Genomic DNA, 21,213 nt, shown 5'->3' with positions numbered 1-21,213 from the left:
GTACCCCGAAGTGTTTATAGGTTAAAATCAGTCAAAAGCAATAAGTTGGTCCTCTCTAACTTATGGCCTTTCAGCTTATAAGCACTTTTGATTTGACCAAATTCTTTACTATTTTATCCTTGATATTATTATTAGTTTTTCAAACACCCTGCCAAAATAAAATCCCGTACTTCCCCTTCGCCTCTTATTCATCGTTTCTCCTTTTCTTTACAAAGATACTTTTAAATTTGTGGGTATTTTGATAATTTTAATTGTTAAACAATATATCAGCATTTTTATTTATCAAATATATTGATTGCTTATTTTTAGCTTAACGTACTTATCTGAATATTTAATTGTTTATTAATAAAATCAGTTTCAACATTTGAAATATTTTTTCCCCTTAAAGCTTTTATTATCTATTAAGAATCAACTAATTCAAAGGGTCTCAATGCTAGTTTTGAGCTTTGTGTTGGGATGGAAGAAAGGCACACAAGCTATGTCGATATTCACAAACTAGGTTAGTTGAGAGACATAATATCATTTCCCCTAAGATACTTGTTGGTCTCAACATTGGAAGGGTATTTGTTTTCTATGTCTCATGACCAAAAAAAAAAAAAAAAAAAATATCTCGCTGTCTCGGCTTTTATTTTTGCTTTTCTTTCTGTACATGTTTTCAAAATTAACTTAGTTTCACTTCGTTGGGATAACAAAAAATTCCAAATCGGAACTTCTTTTTTTGATTTGTCGATGTCCCAATAGGTGGGGTGTTTTTTTCTCTAATCAAATATGAACCATGAAAAAATGGATGGCCACTTGTTTCCAAGTTGTTTTTTGCTTGTTCATGAATTCAGCCACAGTTTAAATGGTTACCTTATTAGGCAATATCCATATCTATTTTCACTACTTGACGAAATTAAATAAGCGTTTGATTGGCTTCACTATTTCTGTCTGTTTGACGGCCTATACACATTTACTAATTCAAACATTTTAAAATGCTTTACATAATTAAACAAGGTAATTTGTTTAACGAGTGCTAATTTAGTAAAATATTGACATCCAAGATTTAGCATACTAAATCAATTCTTCAACATACTTAAAAACTAAAAGAAAAACTCAAATATGCAAGCTCAAAATCTTTAATTTTAGGTAGTGTGGCATCACAGGGGCGAAGGGTAACATTTGATGATCCGAAGATTAGTGAGAGTATTAATTGATATTAATTAACATTAGTAAGTGTAATTTAGTAAAACAAACATTTGATCAATGCTTTTTAAGAGGAGTGTAAAATACATAGTGGACAAGTAAAAAGAAACGAAGAAGTAATACGTAGCTGCTCAAGCGTTCATATAAAAATATATCTCGTAATGGCCTCTCAATCCAACACAAATTGTAAGCAAGTCCAAAGTAACATACTCTACTATTATTTCGCTTTTTGTTAGAATATGACAAAACCTGTACTTAGTTTCGATGCCAGGATTTTCAATTTATATATGATGTATGGAAGCCAGTTATTATTCCCTAACAATACATACATAAAATAGGTCGAGAAAATGAAAATGAATGGAATAAAACAAAACTATCAGAAAACAAATGAAACTAGGTCGAGAAAATCAGAATGAATGGAATAAAACAAAACTATCAGAAAACAAATGAAACTAGGTCAAGAAAACTAGAACGAAAAGGACAATGAACAAAACTATCAGAAAACAGATCATCATCATCTGTCCCTTGACGTTGGCCTTCTTCATTACCATGGCGACCTTTTTCTGCACCAAGTTGTGGTTTCCGCATGATCAGAATACTATTAACAGTTATAAATGTTCACAGAGGATGTCGCTCAAACAAATGGAGAGAATTTTGAAAACTAGAGAAGCACTGGCAATCACCTGAACAAAATCAAGACGATTAGATGTACTGTCCATCTCCATGCCCAATTCATTTACGCTCTTGTCCTGCAAGGAACATATATTGATTTAACTACATTTTCCTCCAAAGGAGTTTCAATAGAAGATTGAGAAAATTAGCAAAGCTGCTGCATTTGTTAAGTACCAAGAAATTCAAGCAACTGATTAAGCAGGTTACACTAGTAGAAACTAAATCTCACCTGTGCAAGAAGCTCATCGTGTATGGTGAGCCCGACATCTCCAATTCTAACTACACTAGCACTAAGCTCGTCTAGCTCATCATCCTGTTGCCTGCACAGGGCATCCATTTTGTTGTCAGACGTGCCCCAGAAAGTAGCTGCAATCTACTCCCAAGGCTAAATAAAGAAAACAAGCTTTCTGGAAGTTTACATGATGACTGAGAATAAATAAAAATGAAAACCATGAGAACGCCATAGTACAATATCAATAGAAGATTCTGCCACATAGTCCATAGTTAATTAACGTCTTGCATAGGTATTAATGAAGTTGAGCAAACAATTTCAGAAAGCTAAAAGGACAAAGGCAGAATGGTTATGATTATGACATAAAGATCTTGGGGAGGTTAATGATGTTAGGATTGGAAAAGTCTTCTATTCATAACCGGAACAGAATTACAATAGGAGGAGCAACTCTCACACTCAACTATTACAAAAATCAATCCTAAACTGTATATCTATATCTCACTCAAGTGTTTTCCTTACTGTTTTTCTCTCTTGCTCTTGGTGATACTACAAATGATAGAAGGCTTCCCTATTTATAGGGATGAAATGAACCTATTGATGTTATTTGTGACTCAAGCAAGCACTTGACAATTTGCCAAATACAAGGAAGATGTTTTCTTCCTTAAAACAAGGAATATGTTTTCTTCCTCAAAAAACAAAGGAAATGTTTTCTTCCTTAAAATGAGGGAGATGTTTCCTTCCACAAATTATGGGATGGACCCAACAAATCTCCCCCTCCAGTCCCATACACCTGAAAGAGAGTACACTAGCTTTTAGTTTGAGTGTATGCCGACAAGTTCTTTGCACAATTCGAACTTGTCTCTCGGTACCACCTTGGTCAGCATGTCTGCAGGGTTGTCGTTTGTGTTGATCTTGGAGAGCTTCAGTTCATGTTGCTCGACTGCTTCTCTGAGCCAGTGATATCGAACGTCAATATGTTTTGTGCGTGAGTGGTACCTCGAGTTTTTGCTGAGATCCATAGCGCTTTGACTATCACAATGAATTGTGTATTCTTCTAGTCGGAAACCCAGTTCTTGAAGGAAACGTTTCAGCCACATAAGCTCCTTCTCAGCTTCAACTGCGACAATGTATTCGACTTCTGTGGTTGATAGTGCTACACACTTTTGTAACTTGGATTGCCATGACACAACTCCCCCTGCAAATGTGAATATATAACTCGAAGTTGATTTCCTGCTATCATAATCTCCTGCCATGTCAGCATCAGTGTAACCTTCCAAAATCGGCTTAGCTCTCCCATAGCACAAACATAGTCTGGATGTACCCTTCAGGTACCGTAGTATCCACTTGACAGCTTCCCAATGTTTTCTTCCTGGATTTGATAAGTATCTGCTCACAACACCGACAACATGAGCAATGTCTGGCCTTGTGCACACCATTGCATACATCAAACTTCCAACTGCTGAAGAGTAGGGCACTGCTTTCATCTTCTTCTTTTCTTCTTCGGAAGAAGGACAACTTTCCTTGCTCAACTTGAAGTGATTTGCTAGTGGAGTACCAACAGGCTTGGTATTTTTCATGTTGAACCTTTTGATCACGCATTCAACGTATTCCTCTTGTGACAAGAACAACTTCTTTGCCTTTCGATCACGAATGATTTTCATGCCCAAGATATGTTGTGCAGGGCCTAAGTCTTTCATATCAAATAACTTAGACAAATCTTTCTTCAAGTTGTTGATCATAGTTGCATCCTGGCCTACTATCAGCATATCATCCACATAGAGCAGAAGGATGATAAATTTTCCATCGGGGAACTTCTTCAAGTACACACAATGATCTGCAGTTGTTCTTTTGTATTGATGTTTCAGCATGAATGAGTCGAACTTTTTGTACCATTGCCTTGGGGCTTGTTTGAGACCGTAGAGACTCTTCCTTAATTTGCAAACGAGATGCTCTTTCTTTGGGATTCGGAAACCATCGGGCTGCTCCATGTATATTTCTTCCTCCAAATCACCATGCAGAAAAGCTGTTTTCATGTCCATCTGCTCAAGTTCAAGATCCATACTTGCCACCAATCCGAGAACCACTCGGATAGACATCATCTTCACAACCGGCGAAAAAATCTCATCAAAGTCGATTCCTTCCTTCTGTTGGAAACCTTTGACTACGAGCCTTGCCTTGTACTTCACGATATTTCCGCTAGCATCTTTCTTGAGCTTGAAGACCCATTTGTTCTTCAAGGCCTTCTTTCCCGGAGGAAGTTTCACCAACTCATATGTTTGATTCTTTTGTAAAGAATTCATTTCTTCCCCCATGGCCTGTCGTCAATTGGATTTTTCACGAGGAGATTGAGCTTCTTGAAAGCTCTCTGGCTCCCCCTCGCTGGTAAGAAGGATCCATTCTGTTGGCGAGTATGACCTTTGAGGGATTAACCCTCGTGCAGAACGTCGAACTTGATTATTTCCAGCTGCGTCTTGGGGTGAAGGCTCCCCCTGCTCAAGAATTTCTTCGTTTTGATCATCATCAACATTTAACGGATCAATGTTTTCTTGTTCATCATGGACATTATCATGAAGTTCCTCGTTGTTGAGAGGAATGTGTGGTGATTTAGGGACATCATCTGGAGCATGATAACTTCGTTGCTTGTTAACTGTTGGAGCACACTCATGAAACTGGTTTTCATGGAACACGACGTCTCTACTTCGAATCACTTTCTTCATTTCGGGATCCCACAGCCTGTATCCGAACTCTTGATCTCCATAGCCAATAAAGATACACGGAGTTGATCTGAGATCAAGCTTCTGCCTCAACTCCTTGGATACATGCACAAATGCCTTGCACCCGAACACTTTCAAGTGAGAATATGAAATATCTTTCCCAGACCATATCTTTTCTGGAACTTCAAAGTTCAATGGGACTGAAGGTGACCTGTTTATAAGATAACAAGCTGTCAGAACAGCTTCGCCCCAGAATGGCTTTGGCAGTTTAGCCATACTGAGCATGCATCAGACTTTCTCAACAATAGTGCGGTTCATTCTTTCAGCTACACCGTTATGTTGTGGTGTTCGTGGCACCGTTTTCTCATGTCTGATCCCATGTTCAGCACAATATGCCAAAAACTCCCGGGAAGTGTACTCGCCTCCATTGTCGGATCGGAGGCATTTCAGCTTCTTTCCAGTCTCCCTTTCTACCATAGCATGGAATGTCTTGAAACGATCGAATACTTGATCCTTCGATTTGAGACAATAAGACCAAACCTTCCGTGATGCGTCGTCGATGAATGTCACGAAGTATTTGCTACCACCAAGAGATTCTTCTTCAATGGGTCCACACACGTCAGAGTGGACAAGGCTCAGCAACTCGGAACGATTCTTTCTGGTGGAACTGAAAGAAACTCTATGTTGTTTCCCGAATAAACAGTGATCACAGGGATCCAAAGTTACGTCTTTATCTATTGAGATGGCTTCTTTCTTTGCAAGAGTCGTCAATCCCTTCAGACTCATGTGGCCCAATCGTCTATGCCACAAGTTTGGCGATGTCTCTTCTTCAACTGCATTGAGACTCAGTCGTTACAAATTTACATTGGTTTTGTAAAGAGTACCACAAATATGTCCTCTAGCAATAACCATAGAGCCTTTGGACAGCTTCCACGTACCATCCTTGAACAGATTTCCATACCCCTGTCGATCCAGAGCTACTCCTGAGATCAGACTCAATCTCAGATCCGGAATATGACGAACCTCTTTTAACACAAGTGAGCTTCCATTGCTGGTTTTTATGTGCACATCACCAATGCCAACAATGCTCGAGAAACTGGTGTTGCCCATCTTCACAACGCCGTGGTCTCCAGATTTATAGGTACTGAACAAATCCTGGTGTGGAGTGGCATGGAATGATGCAGCAGTATCAATCACCCACTCAATATCATTTGTGCCCACGTGTAGGCATGCTTCCTCTCCGCATGTAACAACTGCAATGTCTGGTGACATGGTGACCATGGTCTCACCATCTTCCTTGCTCGAACTCTGGTTAGTTTGAGGCTGCTCCCGTTTAAGCTTTCGACACTCTACCTTCTTGTGGCCATAGTTGCCACAATAGTTACAATAGCCCTCGAACCAAGTGTTGGTATCGACGGACTTTCCCCGCTCTCGTGATCTCCCTCGAACTTGAGATCTTCCTCTACTTTGACCTCGACTTCTACCTTTGCCTCGGCCTCTTCCTCTACCTCCGCTTCTACCTCCGTTGCGTCCACTATTTTCAGAAACAAGGGCATATGATTGATCTACCCCGGCTTCTTTTCTTCGCGATTCCTCGTTTATTAAGGCGTCCGTGACCATCTGCATGGTCACCTTACCATTGGGGGCGGAATTACTGAGAGTGATGACAAGAGTCTCCCAGCTATCAGGTAGAGAACTTAGGAGCAATATTGCTTCTTCATCTTTGAGAACCCATTCGGCTGCACTTAGCTGGTTCACGAGATCGTGAAACTGACTTGTGTGTTCTGTGACAGAGGTACCGCTACGTAGCTTGTGATTTACCAATCGCCTCATCAACAATGTTTTATTTCGAGCCGTTTTTGCTTGGTATATGCTCCCAAGCTTTTCCCAAAGTTTGTAAGCACTCATTTCCTACGCGACATGATGGAATACACTATGGTCAATCCACTGTCGAATTTGTGCGACCGTTTTCCTATTCATTCTTGCCCATTCTTCGTCTGTCTTCTTGTCGGGTTTGACACTTTTATTTTCAAGCGGCTCGGCTAAATCCTTCAAATTTAACAAGTCCTCCATACGAGGTTTCCACATGTTATAGTTTGAGGATGTTAGCGGAATCATGGTATCCGATGATGATTTCTCCATGATAAAGTGCACCTAATCTGCTTGTACTGGACTGTGGAAGCAGAATCAGGCAAAACGGGACTCACGGTTGAATCCGGAATGGTCGACAACCTAGGGAACCGGTCTGACCAATCTGAAAACCGGACAAAAACAGAGTGAACCGGGCTGCACTAATTCAAACCGAACCGGGCCGGTTTAACCACTGGCTGGTTGAAAAAGTCAACAAAAGGATGATGTGGCAATTGGACTTTGACCAGACATTGCACTTGTTACCTATATCTCACTCAAGTGTTTTCCTTACTGTTTTTCTCTCTTGCTCTTGGTGATACTACAAATGATAGAAGGCTTCCCTATTTATAGGGATGAAATGAACCTATTGATGTCATTTGTGACTCAAGCAAACACTTGACAATTTGCCAAATACAAGGAAGATGTTTTCTTCCTTAAAACAAGTAATATGTTTTCTTCCTCAAAACAAGGGAAATGTTTTCTTCCTTAAAATGAGGGAGATGTTTCCTTCCTCAAATTATGGGATGGACCCATGATGACTGAGAATAAATAAAAATGAAAACCATGAGAACGCCATAGTACAATATCAAATAGAAGATTCTGCCACATAGTCCATAGTTAATTAACGTCTTGCATAGGTATTAATGAAGTTGAGCAGACAATTTCAGAAAGCTAAAAGGACAAAGGCAGAGTGGTTATGATTATCACATAAAGATCTTGGGGAGGTTGATGATACATAAAGAAAACAGGCTTTCTGAAAGTTTACATGATGACTGAGAATAAATAAAATTGAAAACCATGAGAACGCCAAACAGCTATCTCCAACTTGAGTTTCACATAGAGGACTATGTGAGATTTAAGTGTGGAAGAGGTAACACCTTTTATGCTTAGTCCCAGTCTATGAAAAAAATTAAATTATTGGATGGTTGTGTTCTTTTTTTGGGTTGGTCTTAGTGAAATAACGTGGGTGTGCTATGTAAATAATATGAAACAATTTTTTGTACGAGCCCTTTAGCAAGAGCTCAGCTAGGAGTAGTTTCTACTTCTAGTCGGCTTAAATATTATTATCAAGATGCATAATATATGTTAAATGTTTTTTTTGAAAATGGTAACTTGAATATTGAAAAGAGGCACTAGGACAGTGCCAGAACCATAGATACAGTCACGCAGAGAAATAAGGCAGCAGATCCAACTATGAAATCCTAACCGCTACAAAGCACCTATCAGATCTACTAAGGATACTGCCTCCTCCACAAAACATTCTTTACACCAAAAATGAAGAAGAAAAAATCTCTTCATCTTAAAATTCTGTACAGAGCTACTTCTTCCTTCAAAAATTCTTAAATCTCTTAATTTGCAATCTCTCCACATAAGGGATTTAAGTCACTATTATCTATATGTATCCTACCCGTCCCAAACCCTACAGTACAACCTTATAAAAATCCTACATGATCTCAACCCAAAGACTCCAACATTAGTGGAGAACCACATGATAATCAAGATTATGGCAAATTCTGGTAGCTGAAGCTACTTCTTTGTTGAGAGTGAGCGGATTTTTGTTATCTATTCCCTTTTTTGTTCTATATCGATATGAGAAAGCATTAAGAAGGTTCCTCACAAAATATAAATGGATCAGCTGCATGCAACATTTTCCGTGACTACGCCTCAATCTCAATATTTTCAGTGAGATTGGATTATCGATCAGTATAAACATGATATTTGAGGAAATAAATATAAAGAAATGCAAGGAAGATCACCTCATAAGAAGCAATTGTCTATCTAATTCTGATGACATGAAGTCATCATTATCTCGGGCAGAGTATGCATCAGATCGCTCATTCTGATCAGAATCTGGCAGTCTCAACAGTTCTCGCCGCATCCCATTAAGATTAGATGTACTTGTCCCATTTGACTCCTTTCCAGCTACTACTGCTTTCTTCATGCTTCCTACCTAATTAAATGCAATTAAATTAGCTCTTTTATTTTAAGGAACAAAGGAGAATATATATATATATATATATATATATAGTGTCAAGACCCAACCCCGTAGGCCGTGACTGGCGCCCTACTTAAGCACCCTGACATACCTATCCATATCTGATCACATCCAAATAGCATATACGACCATAAACACTATATGCCGTCTCAAACTATGTCAAACTGTATCAGACACATTTCAGCGCAAACATATACATATACTTATATCAAAAAGCCGGCAAGGCTAACAGATGGTGCAACGGTCCAAAACATATACAAAGTGCACGCCGACAAGGCTGCCATAACGAACAGGGTCATACAAACACATCTGTACAGAAGTAGGCACACACACCCACAAATACGTCTACAGACCTCTAAACAAACCAAACGGATCATATGGCGGAACAGGGCCCCGCCGTACCCCTGAACAAATATATACATATGCATCAAACAAGTATATATACCAAAATGTAGGCTCCGGAATAAGAGGAGCACTCCAAACAGCAGAAGAGGGTGTCCTAAACTGGTGGATCACCAAACTGTGCGTCTGTACCTGCGGGCATGAAACGCAGCCCCCCGAAGAAAGGGGGTCAGTACGAAATATGTACTGAGTATACAAAGCAGAAAATACAGAAACAAATCTGAGGCATAAACAAAATAGTAGTACAGAACATAAGTATAAATCCAACATATCAAAATTTGTTTACTTTCAAAAATATGTAAGTCATGCGTAAGGTACAAAAGAATATGGTCGCCCGCCCGTCGATGGCGCCATAACACAACATAACACCAGAATGTTTCAAATCTCCGTATCCCCGTCACATATCACATCACAACATAATGCCATACACAGCATAACACCAAATATATGTGGAACCCGACCCTCTTTTGCGAGTAGCTCGGTGAACCATAAACACAACATAACTCCGGAGTATATCAAAGCGCGCACGATAATAGAACCGGCCCGGGAACCGGCGAAAGATATAACAGAACGCACGAGCAGAGTCATGAGTAACCATATGCATAAAATCATTATCATAGACTCAAATATAAGTAAATGACCATACTTGAAATTCGAAATGATAATCATACCAAATTCTTTCAAAAGTCGTCCGAATTACATAAAGGAAAGTCGCGGGACCCACGGACGGGCATTGACCCGAGTCGGGCCCGCCTATGGAACATATACTCATTATATGCCATATAAACTTCTACAAAAATATTGAAGCAATCCGAGCCTTTCTGTGAAAGATATGGTGTTCACAAATTACGAAATTCTTTAAAGTGAAACCTTTTTATGCAAAGTTCGGAAAGCGATTATTTCAAAGACATACTGGTTCATATTTCATCAAATCATACATAAGAGTTCCAAGGAATACATATAAGGATCATAACATGCTCGGATTTCGATTTTAGAATTTCCTCGAGGCTCGTGATATAGCCTATTGAAAACTAAGGCATGCCAAAAGAAAGAAGGGTTGCGCTTTACATACCTTGTACGCACTCCAAGCTAGCCAATCTAACGCTAATCCAAATCTACGCCTCGGGCTCCCCAAGGTCTACAAATATGCCCATGAATATCCAATGTTAACCATAGGCACTTAAGTAATTATTCATTCCAAACTAACTCTCAATTCTACAGAAAATTCGGCAGCATTTCCCCTGTAAATAGGCCATCCCGAGAATTTAAATCGCTCAAAAATCAACAACAACAACCACAATAACCAACCTAGTATCATTAATAATCAATCCGAAAGGCAAAACAACATTAGTAGCTCTTTTTTACACCATTGACAACTTTCTAATTATTCAATTTAATGACTTACTTTAAAGCCACAATATCGTTCGTACATTCGATTATTAACCCAAACCCATACCAACAACATTCAAGAACATTCTAAACAATTCACATAATATTTCTAACAATCCACAATTTTTTTTTTCCAAAACAGCCCACGGTTCCAACATCAACATATGAAACTTATTTACACATTCAAATCCAAAACAGTCCACGAATTGGACTGCTTTCCTTCATCACACATAGCATTTCTTTTACACATCAAACCCACATGTTTACAATGAAAACAATGCATCACAATGTCCATAACAATCAACAACTAAAGCATCAATTAAATCAGTCCATAAATTCTCCTAAACCAGCCCCTACACGGCTTCAACATAACCACATACCAAATTCCATAATTTTCATTCCCTTCATACACACTACCACATTCTAAACCCATCCCACGGCTCACTTAAAAATTCAACAACAATAATCCAATATCTTCATTCAATTTTTTTTTTTTTATACACTCAATTCACATTTATACATATTCACAACACATCCAAACTCATTCTAAATATAAAAAGAGTGACAAATTCTTACCTTAGATACTTGGCTCCAATTTGTATCTTAAACTTTTATACTTATTCTTGCCTTCCTTTCCACCTTCATTTCCTTTCCTTTGCCTTAAAATTTTATCAAGTAATAAAAATCAGCTTTCTCCTTCAAAGAAGTCAAGCTGGCCGAACAGCTATGAGTACCTTTTCTTGTTCTTGAAAGCAAAATTTCAACAAATGACTTTGAAAGTGTCATTTGCACTATGCCCTATTAAATATATATGGTTTCCATCACTCCCCCACTTGATGATTCACCATTCCACCTTGTTTTGTTAATTTTCAGATTTGATTCCTTTTTTTATATTCGGGTGTGGCCCACATGGCCCCTTAGGCTTAATTATTTAATGAAGTGATTAAATTTTAATTCCACTTACTAATCTAACCATGGTAAATTAATCCCAAATTTATGAATTGTGGTCCCAATTTTCCCTAAGTGTTCAATACCAACAATTTCATATATAACTTATGTCTCAAAATAAAATCAAAGGTCAAAAGTCCCGACTTCAATTCCCGGAATGGTCTTGGCCTTGAATTATCATAGTTAATCCGGGTTGTCCCAATGTATAAAAATACGGGACATAACATATAGCATCAACAGCTATACTTGAGCATGGGCATTGCTGGTCCATCTTCTTCTTTTATCAAGCTCGATATGATCATTACCATACCAAGAAGGAGATCTCGCTGCAACAACAATTGTTTTGATCCACCTTCTCATCAAGAAAACAGGAACTTAGTATCGATAAAAGGATATGAAGTTAGTTAAAGCTGCAGAAGATCAATATCAAATCACATCCGCAGAAGCTAATTTTTCCCTTCAGAGAAAAGATCGACAGATTTGTCAGTACAGATTCATAACCCGAGCTTAAGAGTTAAGACAGGTGCAACACTTAAAAGAAGCTATTGCATATGGCTCTGAAATCATCATTTTTCGTTCATGTGCAGGCAATCAGGAAGACATAGAATGATCATGTTTCAAGGGCCATGTTTTGGCACATACCTGCCACTCAATGCTCTCACATGCAGCAAGAAGTTCCTTTGTAAGATGTACTTTCTCACCACTATCTGCAGGAGTTTGCTCCCATTGATGAAACAAGACAAGAGCTTGTCAATCTAACCAACCAGAAAATTCAAGAGTATTAGATTCTGCAGTCAACAGACTTCAGCAAGACTGAGAACAAACAGATTCTAACACGATAAAAATTCTCTTTTGAGAAAGAAAAATTATGTAAATGTATGTTTGTTAAGAGGTTCGAACGCGAGGAAAATTCTTAGTTTATCTTTTTTATTTTTAACAGTAAAACAGATGGATAATTTTCAGTTTATCTTGCTTGCTATTCTCTTTTCTAAAATAATTGACACTTGAGGCCTTTCCAGCTCACAGAACACACCTCAAAAGCTTTACCTAAAAGAAATTACTTTAATTCCTTTGCATTCTTCTGTAAACAAAAACGAAAAATAGACTTGAGTCTAATGATTATGTTCTGTCATCACAGAATCACTCGTCCAGGAAAAATCTGGTGCCACTATTCTCTGTTTCAGGAACTGCGACGGGAAGAGTGAAAGAAACCAAGGAACTAAGTGACCAATATGTAGGGTTATATGAGGGAAAGAAGAAACTTCTAACTGATATTTAAAAGATCTAGACTCTGACTTATGTTTCGAGAAGTGGCAGGTTAGTAAGATGGAAGGCCAGTCCTAATCATTAAGTATGTAATCATTAAGCATTTATCGTAGGATTTGCATTACGTGGCTTATTTTTCAAGCCAGGCCAAAACTTTTCTTCTACATAAATATTAGTGAAGGATTTATAGAACGAACACTTGCCAATATGAATATAATGACTAAGCTTTAATACTTCGAAAATCATGTTATTTGACACTCCTTTGTTGGTGAACTTGACAGTTCGAAAATCCCCTATGAACCACCTGAAACAGTTGGCTGGAATTGTTAGAATTACCAACATCAATAGTCTGGCAATTTCTCCCATATACCGATCTGCTTGCCCAACTAAGCCTCATGTTCCCAAGTTATTTGTCTTTTGCAGGCAATAATTATCTACCTTCTATTTGTGTAGTAACATTTTCAGAGTTTTTCGTTTGTCAAGACTATTAATGCCCCTTACATTACAACTGATAATTTTGAAGTTCCTACGATCTTGTTTCATACCTCATACTGCTGTTCCCATACCCTTCATAATTATTATGAAACTTCAGCTTCTTCAAAATCCTCTATTTTTTAAATGACTGAGCTCGGGTTTTTGGCCTCCGTCTTTCCCCTTTTCCCATTCTCCCTTTTTTGTCATTCTTAGTCTCAAAAGTCTTTGCTACAATGGCCTCCCTTATCCTTTACATTTTTTTTTGAAAGGTTATCCTTTACATTTTCTTATAACCGTTAGCAGAATCTGGAAATTAGGAAACATTAGATACATGAATTTGGCCCTGCTTCCATTTGTTCGAGTCTGTTTGTTTTGACCGAATTAATAGAAGAGTCAGCCGAAGATTTAATTATGTAGGTCAAGCCACGTATCAATACGTCTACCTTACCCCTTGTGTATCCGCATTCTTTTGTGCTGGTCAAAACATACCGCTGTCCTTCCCAATGTCTGTCGCCACACTTTTTCAGCAATTTGCATCGGCGCGACGACTAGCTACGCAAATACACCGTAATGTCTAAAGAAGACACCTTAATGAAGCCCTCTAGTATCAAAAATTATGTTTTAGTCAGTAACCTTCATCATATAGGTCATTTCCTGTGTAAACAATGCTAATTGATTATAGAAAGCATGATATTTTATAAATAGAAAACTAAAAATATTTACTGGACCACAACAAATATTGCTTTGCATGTGTCTGCTCTACCTAAAAGACCACTATTTTTCTATTTGGAATCGTGTTAGGTCTAGTTCCTATTACTTTGGCTGGATTATGTAACTGCATATTTACAATATAGGCATGCACAGGATTCGATTGTTATTAACTTTCTAAATCTTTATCCCATTCATGAGGATGAACAATACACTTATTAAAAAAGCAAACTTTAGACAAATGACATTTACTTTTTTTTTTTCAAGACTACTAGAATATTACTAGATAGTAGAAGATGAACTTAGAGATTCTTGAATTTGCTCCTTGACAATATAAAAGGGATCTTGAGCTGAAGACATGTTATCACCAATAGTACAATGTTTACCTGCACAAATCATATAATTGTGAATATAGGTATGAAAGGCATCAGAACAAAGCAGTAGTTGTAACAACTCTACTCAAACGAGAAAATTTGATCCACGAAATCGGAGAATAAAAGCTTAAAGTTGTCTGAGAAATGGTACAAAATGAGATGTGCCAAAATAGTGAAAAGAAGCAAGCTTTACTTACGGTATTTTATATCATTTGAAATTATCAAAATTCAAACTAAACTGATCCTCTTTAAATAAACGTAGCGTCGCCGGAGAATGGACCGGAGAGAAGTTTGAAATAGGCCATTAACGCAAAAACAGAAAGAGAACATGAAATTGGGCTGATATACAATAAAGGCCTGTGTGCAGTACATATTTGGGCTTTTCTCTGGTCCAAATACAATCAATCGAGTGAAAATTACATCACAGGTCAAGCTTTTAAAGTTAGACACATAAATAGCACAACTTTTAAAGTTTTTCAAAAATAACACCATATATATATATATATATATATCCTATAACTCCAAAATTCATCCGTGTATAGCTTTCAAACTGAATTTCTCTTTCACCCTCAAATTCACTCTCTCCCCCTCAAACCCACTACCATATGCTTTAGGATAAAAATTGATGGTGCTTTTGGTGGAATTTTAATAGCAAAAATTTATGAACAACGATAATTTTAAGGAATTAATCCCTCCCCCACCCGCCCTAAACCCCTTTCTCTCGCTAAAATAAGTATCCCAAAAGTCATAAATTCTTCTATGCTTTTACTATTGACATGGAGAAAATGAAATTTTTGTGTGAAATAGAAGCAAGAGCATTTTATAAAAGATCGTAGTTTGCATGTTCAAATCTTAAGTTGTTGCATTTGATTTCTCCTAATTCTTCATTTTTCTCAATTGGTTATTGTATCTTGGTACTTCTTTTTCTGTTCTTTCGGAACTCATGTATATATCAAAATGTATATTATTAATATAGCAGTGATATTATGAGTATAATAATATCTACTAATTATACTAGTAATACTATGAGTATAATGATAGTTATACTTGAAATATACTATATATATTACCTACTCAAAATACACCATGAATATTTCTCTAAATAAAAATGCATAAATAAACATAAACACATATATATTATATCATTATTATACCACATATATAAACACATATAGAAGTCATTCTAGTGTATCTTTTGGAAGGAACATAAAACATAATCAAACTATAGCTGATACGATTTATAAACTATAGCTGACACGATTTGTAATTTCAATAATGCTGCTAAACTTTTGTAAATATTTTAAAATAACGCACAATTATGTTTTTTCCCCATAAATTAACTGGCCCATTTGATGCATTCAACTCTGGATTTTTTTTTTTGGGGCAATTCGCAGGAATGCCCTTTTTTTGGGGCGGTCTTTAATTTTTTTCTTTCTTTAGAACCCCTTAGTTTCGGGTTCGAATCCCCGTTCAGTTAAAAATTTTTTTAAAAAAAAATCGCAAAGCAGAGTTTCTGCCTTAAGGCAGAATTTTGCCTGAAGGTAAAATTCTGCCTAAATGACTTTCATGTTGTTTTGCATATTCTCAGTATGGAAATTTGGCAACTCATCCATGCCACTGCTTGATTTTCAATCGACCTATTTACGTCATCATGCACAACCATCACTGCTTGCAATTTTACAAACATCAAGCATTTAGAAAACAAAAATTCAAAATGCAGCAAAAGCGACTTGGAAGTTCTGCCTTAAGGCAGTGGCGGAGGCAGGATTTCAGTTCAGGGGGTTCAAAAAATAAAATAAGCACGCTTGTGTTGGCAAATGAGCGGGTCGGATCAGGAATAACTTAAATACATAAAGTATGCTTAACGAAGCACATAGCAATGAAAAGTCAAAAAGCAACTAACTTGCATGAGAGAACCTTAATAGTCCAATAATATATAAAATTTGGAATATAAGTAATACCTTGCAGACTTTTATCTAAATCACGCAGTAAGGCATACTTCCTCCGTAAATGGTTCGGAAGAGCTTCTATATCTGAGACAATGTCATCAATGTAGCAAATTGTTAGAAATCAAAGTAGAACTACACATAGGAACTAATTCCTATATAATAAATCAAGCATCACTCTTGCACAGACAATACTAAAAATCATGCTCGAAGCAAGAATAGTGTTGTCAAAGGCCTGCTTGAGGCGTACATAAACCTCGAAGCTGGGTGAAGGCACCTCCGCTCATGATGAAGGAAAATATCACAATAAAATCCCACAATATAGGTAATAAACTAAGCAAAAGCTAATAAAGTAAGAAGTTTCCATTAAGAAAGGCAACTTGAAGATGCCATATTACAAAAGTAAAAGCTTGGGAGCTTTTGAAGCAAAAACAAAGAAACTAAGTTAGACTACACAAGCAAGACCATGGAGTTCTACAATTGTACTCTACGAGGTTTCATATCTTGAAATGTCTTAATAATAGCATCATTAGAAACATTATCAAATACATCTTTTTCTAGATAAGGCACCAAACAACCGCAAAAAAAATCATCACTCATTTGACTCCGCAAGTCATTCTTGATAAACTTCATTGCTGAAAAAGCTCTTTCAACGGATGCAGTGGCAACCGGCAGAAGCAAAGCAAGTTTCACTAAGCGGAATACAAGAGGATAATTTAAATGCTTCTTTGTCTGAACTAATTTTTTTGAAAGATCACAAAGCCCTTTTAGATTGTAGAACCTTTCATCAACATCACGAACATCAATAATGTAACTTGCAAGTTGATTCTCAAGAGAACCCATATTGAATTCATTAAAGTCATCAGGATATAATTTAGCCATTTTCATTATTTTCCTGATATCAAAACTTGAAAACAAGTCAATTGGATTCAAACAAGAAATTCCATGAAGCAAATCAGTCGTCGCTTCGCCAAAACGATCTTTAAGTTCTTGAAGTTGCCAATCAATAATATTGCAAAATACCTCAACACGATAATGATGAGAGACTTTATTGTCACCAAGTCTCCTTCGTGATCTTAAAGAGCTAACACATGGATCCTCAAAGTTAGGTACCAAAATTTCATGCTTGATACAAAACAAAGACACCCTAGCAATAAGAGAATCCCATTCTTCATCCCTATATGCTTGCAACCTTATTTTTGCTACTTCAACAAGTAACATGGCATTTGCCAAATCTTGCTCCTTTTTTTGTAAGCATTTATTAAGCTCATTTGTGATTGCTAAAACATCACTCATCAAATGCAACATGAACGCAACCTCATATGTTCGACAAGCTTCAAGATATCCCATTGCCTTGGCTCTTTCATCCAATAATCGTGCATCAAGAACAAGTGATTCAAGAACATTAAGAATAGAGCCAAACATAAGAATAAAATTGTTGAAAGATTTAAAACGAGATCCCCAACGCGTATCACAAGCTCTTGAAAGACCAAGTTCTTGATTCAAGCCACTACCGGTTGTAAGCTCACCCAAATCTAATGCCTCTTGAATTCTTTCTTTTTAAGAATCTCGAAATTCATCCATACGCTTAAAAGAAGATCCCAATACATTCAAAATATTTGAAACCAACACTACACGCACATATGATAGACTTAAGGAATGTTGAGCAAGTAAATTAACAATTGCCCTCTTTAGAGATAAAACACTAGTATCTTGAACATGAACAATGTCAAGAAGCCGCTCCATCACAAATCCATTTCTATCAATATATCGTAAGACAATAGCCATTTGCTCCTTGCGTGACACATCAAAAGACTCATCAACTAGTAAAGAAAAGTAGTCACCATTTAATTCCTCAAGAATAGCTTTAATTGTTTCTATCTTACAAGCACTCACAATATATTTTTGAATCATTGGAGAAGTCATTTGATCATTTTGAGGAGCATGTTCCAGTACATAATCACGAATATTATCACACTTTTTCGCATACCATGAGAGAATATGAAGAAAATTACCCCTACTAAGTGATGATTTAGATTCATCATGACCTCGAAATGCCAATCCTTGAGTTATAAGAAGTCTTACTACATCAACGGAAGCACTTAAGCTGACCAAATACGCATGCTTAAATTGACTAAATTGCATCTCAAGTGCAAAATGAATAGACTGTTGTACCCGCAATAAATCTTGACATTTCTTTTTTGACTGGTTATGTGGGCTGTTCGGTAGACCAATATGTTTTCCAAGATTCTTTTTTTTCTGCCAACTCTTAAACCCAACAGTTGAAAATATTTCACCCCCACCTTGATTGGTGTTGTAGCCTTTAAATAGATAACAATACAAACAATAGACTGCATCTTTACTAACACTATACTCCAACCAATCATGATATACATCATCAAACCATTCAGAATTAAAACGGCGCATTGATCCAGAAATATTCGTTTGAGGATACTCATGCTGAAGCAACCGAGGTTGACAAGGACCATTAATAAGGTATGTTCTTCTAATAACATCACGATGATTTGGATGATAGTCCAAGATTGGGGTTCTTTCACCCGGATCATAATTTAAAGTACTCAAATCAAATACTTGAGAAGAAGGTAATGGTACTTCTGAATGGTTGGCATTTGCTTCCTGGTTAGGTTGACTAGAAGAAGCTACACTTGATTTCGGTACTTTCGTAAAATAGTTCTTCACTGAACGTTGAGACTGAATCGTAAAAAATAAGAATTTTGTTAGAACTTAAAAGAAATAAACAATTCTGTAGACAATTTTACTCATTTAGTTCCTTCTTCCTAGAATAAATTGTTCTTCCTAAAATAAGTAATTGCATCTGAAAATTATATATTCATTTATATTAAAATTACAACTGAAAAATTGCATCTGAAAGTTGACTATCATATCTCCAAGATTCCATGGGTATAATCTAAAAAGCAAGAGAAAATTTTGCAACTGACCAATTCTCAGTCACTCCGGACAAATTTGAAGCAATCGAGCTAAAATTTATAGCAAATATACAAAATAACAACAACAACAACAACAACAACAACATACCCAGTATTTTATTCTCGCAATAAAGTAAATATATAGAATTTTAGAAAAGATAAAAAAAAATGGAGAAAGGAGGGATCTAAGAACTTACCGAAGAAGCCATGAACGGAGACCAGAGAGCAGTGGCGGAGGCAAACAAATCAGCAAAAAAAAACTGAGCAAAAAAAAAAAAAGAAAGAAAGGTGTTAGGTGAGGTGACAGTGACGGAAGAGAAGAGAATGAAAACATTTGGTTTGTTCAATATTTGACTTATTTAGGGATTTGAATCCAATTAGATTTGTCCCCTACAAAACTACGTCGTTTTGTCCATTTATTTTAAGTAAATATAACGTTACTAAACTACGTCGTTTTGTTTAATCAAAACAGTTGAAATAAAATGTTCAGGAAAATATTGCAAGCGGGGCTGCTGGGGTTCGAACCCGCATGTAACGGGCAACTCTGAACCCCCTGCGCCACTGAGCTGCGCCTTTCGTTTGTTTTGAGGGGGTTCAATATTAAATATATACACATAAAATAAACATTTTTCCTTATATAAACAGTGTAATTTTTCGACTGAGGGGGTTCGGATGAACACCCTGGGATATACGTAGATCCGCCCCTGCCTTAAGGCAGAGTTTTGAAGGCAAAATACTGCCTTGCGATTTTTTTTTACTGAGCTAGGATTCGAAGCCAAAACCTTTGAGTATTAGGTGAAGGAAAAAAATTAAAGACCACTGAGGGCAAAAAATTAAAGACCACCCCAAAAGAAGGTCAATCCGCGCAAAAAAAAAATGTTTTTTTGTAGAATTTTTGCAGGGAGATACCAACTGAGTGAATGATTGCCATGAAATCGACAAATTTTATATTAATGGCAAGATCATGCTCATATTGGTATTTCTAATTCAAAATTTGGCAAACCTATAACAACAACAACATATTCAGTGAAATCCCACAAGGGTGGTATGAGAAGGGAGAGTGTACGTGTAACACCTCGTGCATTCCGGCTAAAGTTCGACTCGTAAGACGGGGGTATAATGGAATCCATATGATGAGTATAGGAAGTGTTTTGAAAACAAATCAAGTCATAAGAAGAGTCTTTGGGCAAAGCAAAGTCGAAAGCCTTTCTACTGAGCATGTTTTCAAGTGAGTTTGTAGAAAGGCTTACTTCAAGCGACTATAATTCCTTTATTAATTGAGAATTTGGGAAAACTTTCTTGATGGGTCAAATGCAATGGCGGAGCCAGAAACTTTGTTAAGGGTTTTCAAACTTAGCCAAGTAAATTTTCTTTGAAAAGAATAAATGGGTGCACCAAAATTTTTAAATCAAACTATCATATATATTTAGTTCAAAAATGACTTTTAAGATTTGTTTACTTGAAATAAGATTAACTAAAAAGTAAAAAAGAAAAGTCAAACAGAGATGTTGTGAATTGGTACAGGTAATTTTGCTCTTTAAAAGAGTAAAGTCGCTGGCTGCTGCTGAGAATCGAACTTGGGCCATCCAAGACCTTCTGAACAGCCTTTACCGCTAGACCAACTTCTCTAATTGATTCAAGGGTGTTCAGAATATCATATATCATGATATAAGACAGTGTTTCACCTACATACACCGTATAATTTCTGGCGAAGGGTGTTCGCCTGAACACCCTTGGTGGGCTGTAGCTCCGCCCCTGCTCAAACGGACATCTGTACAAAAAGTTATGGCCATTTTACTGAAGGGTCGCATAGCAGGCTAGTGAAATAC

The 21,213-nt window shown here is 37.0% G+C and overlaps 3 protein-coding genes across 3 annotated transcripts; all 3 read right to left on the bottom strand.

Moving 5' to 3' along the window:
- Positions 1 to 1,327: 1,327 nt before the first annotated feature.
- Positions 1,328 to 14,476, bottom strand: LOC132638334 (syntaxin-61-like). The gene is made up of 7 exons (XM_060355262.1): positions 14,419 to 14,476; positions 12,307 to 12,414; positions 11,915 to 12,042; positions 8,691 to 8,884; positions 2,087 to 2,177; positions 1,869 to 1,934; positions 1,328 to 1,748 (listed from the first exon to the last, which is right to left on the bottom strand). The coding sequence occupies exons 1-7, from the start codon at positions 14,474 to 14,476 to the stop codon at positions 1,638 to 1,640; spliced, it is 756 nt and encodes a 251-aa protein (XP_060211245.1). The 3' UTR covers positions 1,328 to 1,637.
- Positions 14,477 to 16,910: 2,434 nt separating this feature from the next.
- LOC132637358 (uncharacterized) lies at positions 16,911 to 17,861 on the bottom strand. Its single transcript, XM_060354458.1, has one exon. It carries the CDS (start codon positions 17,859 to 17,861, stop codon positions 16,911 to 16,913), a length of 951 nt encoding a protein of 316 aa, XP_060210441.1.
- Positions 17,862 to 17,996: 135 nt separating this feature from the next.
- Positions 17,997 to 20,002, bottom strand: LOC132637357 (uncharacterized). The gene is made up of 2 exons (XM_060354457.1): positions 19,582 to 20,002; positions 17,997 to 19,148 (listed from the first exon to the last, which is right to left on the bottom strand). Exons 1-2 carry the CDS (start codon positions 19,591 to 19,593, stop codon positions 17,997 to 17,999), a joined length of 1,164 nt encoding a protein of 387 aa, XP_060210440.1. The 5' UTR covers positions 19,594 to 20,002.
- Between the last annotated feature and the right edge of the window lie 1,211 nt (positions 20,003 to 21,213).

Source organism: Lycium barbarum, chromosome 4, assembly GCF_019175385.1.
Source record: "Lycium barbarum isolate Lr01 chromosome 4, ASM1917538v2, whole genome shotgun sequence".
NCBI classification, from domain to species: domain Eukaryota; kingdom Viridiplantae; phylum Streptophyta; class Magnoliopsida; order Solanales; family Solanaceae; genus Lycium; species Lycium barbarum.
Note: the sequence above shows the minus strand (reverse complement) of the source record. Positions and strands in the feature narration are given on the sequence as shown.

Excerpts from the sequence above, each read along its gene's own strand:
- LOC132638334 (XM_060355262.1), bottom strand. The coding sequence starts at position 14,476 with ATGTCTTCAGCTCAAGATCCCTTTTATATTGTCAAGGAGCAAATTCAA. Across the intron at positions 8,885-11,914 it reads CCAGCAATGCCCATGCTCAA|GTAGGAAGCATGAAGAAAGC; the intron begins GTATAGCTGTTG and ends GCATTTAATTAG. Across the intron at positions 2,178-8,690 it reads AGACAATTGCTTCTTATGAG|GCAACAGGATGATGAGCTAG; the intron begins GTGATCTTCCTT and ends TGCCCTGTGCAG.
- LOC132637358 (XM_060354458.1), bottom strand. The coding sequence starts at position 17,861 with ATGTTTGGCTCTATTCTTAATGTTCTTGAATCACTTGTTCTTGATGCA.